At 35.1% G+C, this 8,626-nt stretch overlaps 2 protein-coding genes across 3 annotated transcripts; one reads left to right on the forward strand and one right to left on the reverse strand.

The window, feature by feature from the left end:
- The first annotated feature begins 1,487 nt into the window (after window positions 1-1,487).
- Window positions 1,488-2,345, forward strand: LOC102630204 (probable xyloglucan endotransglucosylase/hydrolase protein 28). The gene has a single exon (XM_006491421.1). It carries the CDS (start codon window positions 1,488-1,490, stop codon window positions 2,343-2,345), a length of 858 nt encoding a protein of 285 aa, XP_006491484.1.
- Window positions 2,346-7,123: 4,778 nt separating this feature from the next.
- On the reverse strand, window positions 7,124-8,305 carry LOC102614790 (auxin-responsive protein SAUR32). 2 transcript variants are annotated; one of them, XM_006491280.4, is made up of 2 exons: window positions 7,997-8,305; window positions 7,124-7,852 (listed from the first exon to the last, which is right to left on the reverse strand). In XM_006491280.4, exon 2 carries the CDS (start codon window positions 7,831-7,833, stop codon window positions 7,495-7,497), a length of 339 nt encoding a protein of 112 aa, XP_006491343.1. In that variant the 5' UTR covers window positions 7,834-7,852; window positions 7,997-8,305; the 3' UTR covers window positions 7,124-7,494. The 2 variants fall into 2 exon arrangements, with proteins under 2 accessions (XP_006491343.1, XP_006491342.1); XM_006491279.4 differs by having other exon boundaries at window positions 7,942-8,305.
- Window positions 8,306-8,626: the final 321 nt, after the last annotated feature.

The raw sequence follows: 8,626 nt of genomic DNA on the forward strand, positions 1-8,626 counted from the left end.
TTGCTATGCCGAAATATATAACCCTAAGTCCGTCTAATGACCACTCAGATCTTCAAAATGATAAATGGGATATGGTGGAGCCTGGATGAACGCAGCACTTGTATATATCTGGACTGTGCTTATCTATTGGTAAGAAAATTCAGAACTTCGCCTGTTGGAATTGGTCATTGAGTAATCCAATGTTGAATTCATTGAAGTTTATGTTTAGTTGCCGTTCATGTCACAAGTCACAATCAGGGTCTGAAAATAACTGGAATGTTTAAATGTTTATTTATTAAATCATTTTCGATAGTGATTGAATTCTTATCTTAATATTGTAGTCGTATCTTTTCAAGATAGAGGAATCTAAAAATAGCAAATTACACATACCCTCTGTGTCACTGAATGCTTTTCTGTGACTGAGGCATTAATACGCAGGCTGAATAACGCAATTGCAGCTGGATTGCCTTGCGATTACAATGGCATGGCAGCATGCAGGCTGGATTAATTGCCTTGTTGTTTGTATTCCCAGTTTTTTGGCTCCCATTCGCTGACGTATCTTTTCGGTCACAGATTGAGTTGCAGTTGTAAAACTGGTAATTGCCCAAAAGGAGATTCTTAACACCAGTCGATGCGTCCGAAAAAAACTTATTTTAAAGCTAAAGAGAAAAAATCTAAAGCATTAATAAAATAGAGAAAAGTAAAGCGAAGGGCGTCACAGCCTTACCAAAAAAAAAAAATTGGAATACAAATTAATTATACCACATGCATCACTTATGATTTGCAACATGATAGTGTCTTGACTTGGATAAATTCTACAACTAATGCGCTTTAATAATAAACCACTCTTTTTCCTAGCTATAAACGCAAAAAATTATTATTGTTAGAGCCCACTGCCCACCCTGACATCATGCTTGTTAAACTATATATTTACATACACATGCAAGTCGAGATTCACCTTAAAAAAAAAAAAGAACCCCCGTATATAATGATGATGGGCTTATAGCCAATAGAACTCAGAAAGTTCAAGATTTATATATTCCGTAGAAACGAATTTAGTTTACATATAATATTGGAACTTGGGAGCGGCCAAAACTCAAATACTAGAGTTTAATTCAATTCATGGCCTCATGGGCAGTGTATAATTAATTCACAATCACAGCTATAATAAAGCTTGAAGTTGTTTTGTTGCCAAATACTAGCTTCGTTTTTTTAATAGCTAATCATCCCTTCACTTATTGGCTAATAATACTTTGATATCGCAGATTCCTAATATATTTGCATGACTTATAATTTACAGCTCATTATGATCTTCCATATATGCATGCATATCTTCTGTAATATCCTTATACGTGTTGTGTCAATCCGGATCGAGAGCACCCACGGCCGCTGTTATTTTTAAGTACCGCATTACACATACATCTAATTAATCTATATGAATTATCAATGTTCATCTTTTTCTCATTGCCTTAATTTTTACCCACATAAAGAATTGGAAAACAACATTAATGGCTGCTTCTTTTAAAGAGTTGATTTTGTGTCTGTTTTTCATGACATCAGTAGTACTGTTCATTCCCGCTTATTCTCTTTCAAAAAAATTCACAACCTCATACTTCGATGAAGCGTTTTCGAGGCTTTATGGAGATCAAAACTTGATCGTCCTCAAAGAAGGCAAGTCAGTCCGAATCTCACTCGATGAACACACCGGCTGTGGCTTCAAATCCAGAAGCACCTATCAATACGCATTCTTCAGTACTTCCGTTAAACTACCTGCGGCTAATTACACAGCAGGAGTTGTTGTCACGTTTTACACCTCAAACGGTGACGTTTACAAGGATTCTCACGACGAACTTGATTTCGAGTTCTTGGGACATGCTAACAATGGTAGTTGGGTGCTGCAAACAAATCTCTATGGCAATGGAAGCATTGGGAGAGGCCGTGAAGAGAGGTATAGTCTTCCCTTTGACCCATCGGAAAATTTCCATAATTATAGTATTCTTTGGACCGAAAAAACGACGGTGTTTTATGTGGATTATGTACCCATTCGAGTGACACAAAAAGTTGAAGCCATGGCAGGGGACTATCCATCTAAGCCTATGTCTTTGTACGCCACAATATGGAACGGGTCTGATTGGGCAACGGGTGGAGGCAAATACAAAGTTGATTACACATATGCCCCTTTTGTTTCTCAGTATTCCAATTTTGTCCTCCAAGCGTGCTCAAACTCAGACTGTGATGACAGTTTAACCACAGAGGAAAGGAACAAGATGAAGGAATTTCGGAGCAAGTACGTGACTTACTCTTATTGCGTGGACAGTAAGAGATATCCAATTCCTCTACCCGAGTGCAAGAACGATTCATTTTAATTTTATGTTACATCGTGAACCAATTTGTTTCTTTATTTTTTAAAAATAAAAATCAATTATTCGTTTGTAACAGTTAAAATTATTATATTTTATTGTTTTAATTAAAAGAAAAAAACGATTACATAAATGTTTTCACATGTTATGGTGTTAATTTATTGTGTAATTAAAAAAAAAATCTTACTTTTACATACTTAAATGATGTAAGATTAATTGGAATGTGCTGAATAGTTATACCTTAAAAATTAAGAAGAGTTTGTGTGAAAGATTGTGTTAATTTATTTGTACATTAATTTTTAAAGATTTTATTAGACTTGCTCCCTCAAATAACATAGGCAATTAGTAGCCAATGAGATATTAATGGTTATTTTCTGGCTTTTCTAGGCTTGCTTACTCAAATAATACTGGCAATTAGTATCCAACGAGATATTATAGGTTATTTTCTGGTTTTTTTTTTTGGTCTTTCAAATGGATCATCTACATAATTACGGTTTTCTAGTAGTATTAATTATTAAACTGGGGACGGAGGCAATTAAGGGCAAGCAGGGCAGATGTTTGATGTTTCCACAATAAAACAATAATTAAAAAAAAAATCCCTTGATAATTATGGATTCAACGATGCCTCTACTCCTATGATTCATAGTCTCTCTGATGAAAACTTAAACGGTTGGTACGTTCCCTCCTAAGTCCTAATATTTTAAAACCTATTTAGAGGGAACAAAGTAGGATGCGCTTCATCGAAATTTTTTTTTTTGGCCCCCTGAAGAAATCGGTGGTTGCACTTGCTAAAGCAATTAACGAGGAATATTTGTTAACTTGAAGAGTTCGTTGCATACAATTCTCAAAAAGATTAAAACGCAGTCGGTTAGTTTTGTCACTGGTGATGACTACTGTGGTGCACCACTAGCTAGTCAACTGACAAATGTTGATGAAACAAATTACAGGCTTCGTCTTCTTCTTCTTCTTCATTTTTCCTGTAAGGCACATATATATACTTCATTATTTATGGAAAAAGAGAGGAGAATGAAAATGATAAGAACACAATACTACTCTACAATTCTAACAGAGTAGTACGTACATAACATAAATTGTAGTTACCTACGAAGATGACACAGAAACATATATGACATCAAATACCAACATTTCTTTCTTCTTGTTATTTTTCATTTAAGGATTTTTGTATGATGTTTTATTTAGGCATTTAACTAGCTAGCTAAAATATGATTTAACGTGACACGCTTCTCAGTTCTCGCACACTTTTTTAACCCCCAAAAAAATAAATAAATAAAAACTATTTCTGGTCATACGTCCATATTAAACATGAGGATGTAGAGGCTATATACTGTATTAATATTATACACTGCACGTGCATCTGACATAATTCACATACTGAAGTTTAGAGAACTCAAACTTAACAAAGTACTGATTTGGTCTTTGTGTAATTAAACCGACATTTTCTAAATTGAATTTATATTGAGTTATTGTCCAATCGCAATCCGTATCTAAAAATACTTGATGAAATGTTTTGTTTAATCCGTTTTTGATAGTTTATTTAACACTTCAGCTGCACTCACGTCCTTTGATGAATTAGACGTGTATCAAATGCGCAATCTTGGGAACTTGCCGTAGGTTTATTACATTAAAAAATGTACAAGTACAATCAATACAAGACCCCTTTTCTTTTGACAATATCATCTATACAAGACTTTAAACATAAATTTAATGGGAACATTTATTCTATCATATTTGCAAACAAAGCGGTATGGCAAGGAAGCACTGACAGAGGACGAGAAGAAAGGTAAAATGTTCCCTTTAAACGGCCCATCAGCAAACTTTCTTAATTATAGCGTTCTTTGGGTTTAGAATGCGATAATATTAGAGAGCTCCAAAAGTTAAAGCAGTGGATTTCTCATGGAATTATATATCCATCGAGAATGATTGAAACCTACGTCTTTGTATGCCAAAATATGGGACGAGACTGATTAGGCAACACAAGTAGGCACGTATAAAGTTAAATGCACATATGCCCCTTTTGTTTCTCGGCATTCAAAGGATGCTTGCTTAATCAGAGTGGCCCACAATTACTAAGTGCGATAATGGTTTCACGCAAGAGGTCTTCTGAGAATTTGAATTGGCATAATTATACAGCACAGCTCAGAGGTCTACCAAGTACCAAGAACATTCTCTCTAAGGAGATATCGGCTCCTGTCCATTTTAGGAGGAGAAATTAATTGAAATGAACTGTTTCAGTCCTCTATATGGGAGGTGCTCGAACAGCCGTCCTTAATGTAATTGCTGGGGCATCTGCTGCCACTACGTCAAAGCCACTGTGGCCAAACGCTAAGAAATCTAAGAGTAAATACGTGACATATTCTGGCATGAAAACGAAACATCTTTTGCGAGATAGACGCACCACCTGAAAAAGTGGTGCTCCCGTTCATATAAAATATCTATGCTGAGTTTTCTTCACCAATGTAGATTAGTAGCAAAACCAGTCCATAACAAACCTTTTGATTTATTTACAATCCAATTTTAATATAACTCTTATGTACTACACTAATGTAGGCCCATTTTTCATCGATGAGTGTTTAAATGGTTTATCCAACATCTTTTTTAGTTGATTATGAATTAAAAGTTTGTTATGGACTTTATTATTGTCATGTCATGTCATATATATATATATATATATATATATATATATATTGAATGGAGTGCAATGAAATTTAGTAGTTTATGTTAAGAAAAATTGAATCAACCGTTTTTAAGGAATAACAGTACTATTATGATTACTCAATCGGGATAATTATTTATTATCATGTGTATGCTATTAATTAATTTTAGTATTAATTAATTATTAGCATATGATTGAAATAAAATTCAAATGTCCTAACTAGGTAAGCATATCACTACTCTAATAATAATTAATACAAAATTTTCTCTCCTATAATTACAATAAGAGTTTGGTTAGGTTAGAATTACTCTACGATAGAGCACTGATAATGACCGTAAAAATAAATATTAAATTTATATTTATTGTTATAATATGATGGTTATCATTAGTGCTCTACGATAGAGCGGTTCCACCATATGATTGAAATAAAATTCAAATAAATATTAAATGCCAGATCGAATACTTCCACAATGATATTTATTTGCTCCACTGTCATTATCACACACATCAATCAGCCTTCCATTTCTACATATTGGAAAACGAAGAATACAAAAATGTCACTATCTATCCTCACCAAATATTAATCAACCGAAAAATACGAGCTCCTTGATCGGTATGTATGTAGTGTGCATATCACTACCAGTGAAACATCGCCAGCAACCACCAGGCCCACACTCGCACTGCTGCTTAATTTCGACATTACATAAACAGTGCCAGAGATACTTTTGTTAATAAATAAATACACTCTGAAAGAGGTTTTATAAACTCAATTCTACTTTTTTTTTCGACAATTCTACTCGGTGCTTGTTTTAAGGGCAGATATTGCTAGGTCCCCTACGCAACTCACAAACCTTGGTACCAACGGAAAAATTGACCAAACGATCGTATGTGGACACTGTACAGTACCCACCATTACTGACTCCGCCTTGACTATGTTGCTGCCTCGCTTCTCTCTTTTTTCATCACCTAACTCAATTCAATGCGCTCCAATTCCAAACAGCAGCAAAAGCATTATGGAGGTATTTTCTTTTTTAATTAAAAATTGAGTGAAGGCAGTCATCTTCTTTACCCATGAGTGAGGAATAGATATTATGGGGGTATTTCTTTTTTTAATTAAAAATTGAGTGAAGGCAGCCATCTTCTTTACCCATGAGTGAGGAATGGATATTCCTCGAATATTTGTGAGTGAGGAATGGATATTCCTCGAATATTTGTGAGGGTTAAAATCTGGGCAGAGCTCTATTAGCATTGATATAAGTTGGTCCCAGTAATAGTCTGATTTGTAAATATCAATTATATTCTCATGTAATATGAGTTGTAATCTGAGCAATAGTCTCATGTAATAAAAAAAAAAAAAACAACACAACAACATATTTATTATCTACAATACATATGCTTTCACTTCACAATCCCCGATCCCCAGCTCGCTTGCTTCTCCTTCATCTCCATCATTCACCCATTTCAATGAATTCTCTGTTCAGAGAGTAAGTGGTCCTTTTTATATTTGTTAGTTTTTTAGTTTATTTCTTTGGTCCCTCGTATTTTGCAATTTATTCTATACCATGAATAACAACAATGCTACTTTGAAAATTAAAAAAAAAAAAAAAGGTTGAGCACCTTTGTTCTTCAGGTCCCCAAATAAAAACAATAACGAATAACAACAACTAATGATGCTACTTTTATAGTTAATTAATTACTTATTCTTCAAATACTCTTCGGTAGAAAATAAACGTTAACCGTTTTCTTCTTGAGTGAATCAAATTGGCGTTGATATGAATGATTAGGGAAGATCAAAAAAGTAATTAAGCAAAACAAAAGTTATGATCCGATTGATAATTCTAGAGATTGAGACTGTGATTCAATTTAAAATGATCATTGACTTGTGCACGCGAACTGTAGGGCTTAAAGCAAAAGCTTTGGTATTGAATTGGCCCTACCGTCGGTTGGCTGATTTGTCTGTTCCCTTTCCGCACTCTCTCTCTCTCTCTCTCTCTCAGTGTTGTTACTGTTGATGCTACCGTATGATGCCAAAACCATCAAAATTAACAAATTTTTCATTATCATGCTTCATTGTTTAAGCAAAGAAAAGGAAAAGAAAAAAAAAAAAAGATAAGATAAGAAAAGCATTTACTTACTTCAACCTTGTTCATTACGGTTCCCAACAAAATCATCATCATCAGTACAATTGCAAGCAGCGTTTTCGTCATCATATCCTCTTAATTTAATTTGATCATCATCATCATCTACCCACTACCCAGGTACCGTCTCGGTCAAGCAAGAAAACGGGGGAAAAAAAAAAAAAAAAAACCTACCTAGGTAACAAATATTAAAAGGACTCCAAGATTTTTTACAAAGATCAAGCGATGTATAGTGCCAACAAAATCCATCCATATCTTCATACAAATGGAGTTAGGCGTCCTTAATTTTTTGGCAAATCAACCACCCACCACAGACCACAATCAGGGAAAAAAATAATAATAATCAAACCCTAAAACAGCCAACATGATGATGGTGATGAAGGGAGTTTTCCCTATCAATCATGCCTTGAACGTACCTAAACTCCTCAACATGGCAAGGAATTGTGATTGTGCCCTTCTGATCAAATCCATACTCCTCTTCGGCCTCCTTCAGCAGTTGCATGAACAATGGATGATTGAAATATATCACTGGCACCACAACTCGCTGCTGCTCCTCTCCCTGGCCCACCTTAATCGCCAAACACCCCTTTGGAACATCTCTTATCACTTGTTTCTTCCCATGATGATGAAGATGAGGCAAGTGCAAATGAAAGTGCCTTAGATTCTTCTCTCCGCTGCCCATTCTTAATTATTTTTATTCCCTTTATTGAAAATAATAATAATCAAAAAACAAAAACAAAAACAAAAGAAGAGAGAAACCGTAGATAGGAGTTTTCTTTAATTTTCTTGCCTGGAATAGAAGGAAGACCTTTACAAAGAAAAAGGTCAAGAGTCTGCTGTTATACCTTTGCTTGAAGAGGGCAACAAAAGAATATCAAAGAGACCTTGGTTGGTCATATTCGATAAATAAAACCCAAATACAAATTAAAACATATACCAACCCATAAACAGAGAAGATAGAGAGTGCGTGAGAGCGAGAGAGAGAGAGAGAGAGAGAAAGCGTAATAAACTGGGTTTATATAAAGGGTTTATTTTACGCTCCGTGCCGTTTTAGACGCCCGGCTGGATTAAAGTGGAATAAAATAATATGACGGTCGTTGTAGTTCTTGCTGCAACGGAACAGGTTGAAGTTGGGGGCTTGGGGCAATAGTGGCAAGGGAGTAATCGTTATATAAAAAAATGAAGAGTTTTGAAGCAGCAAGACACGTGGACGGTGAGCGGAGCGAAGGAGGACACGTGGGTGGTGGTAGGGTTTAGAATCATAAGCATAGCCGACAATGAGGTGTCTTTAACAGCCAATAGCACGAATTCAACTATGTCCATGTAGACATCAAAGGTATCTCGTCCCCCATGTGGCATCTACGGACGTTTGAGGACACATGTGCTCCCACACAAGTACAGTACAAACAAACCCATCAATTTTTCTGTACTTGAAAATCAAATCCCTAATTCAATTTTTTGTGGTTTCTATTTGT

The sequence above is a fragment of the Citrus sinensis genome, chromosome 3 (assembly GCF_022201045.2).
Source record: "Citrus sinensis cultivar Valencia sweet orange chromosome 3, DVS_A1.0, whole genome shotgun sequence".
NCBI lineage: Eukaryota > Viridiplantae > Streptophyta > Magnoliopsida > Sapindales > Rutaceae > Citrus > Citrus sinensis.

Bases quoted from the DNA above. Each gene is read 5' to 3' on its own strand.
- LOC102630204 (XM_006491421.1), top strand. From the start codon at position 1,488: ATGGCTGCTTCTTTTAAAGAGTTGATTTTGTGTCTGTTTTTCATGACA.
- LOC102614790 (XM_006491280.4), bottom strand. From the start codon at position 7,833: ATGGGCAGCGGAGAGAAGAATCTAAGGCACTTTCATTTGCACTTGCCT.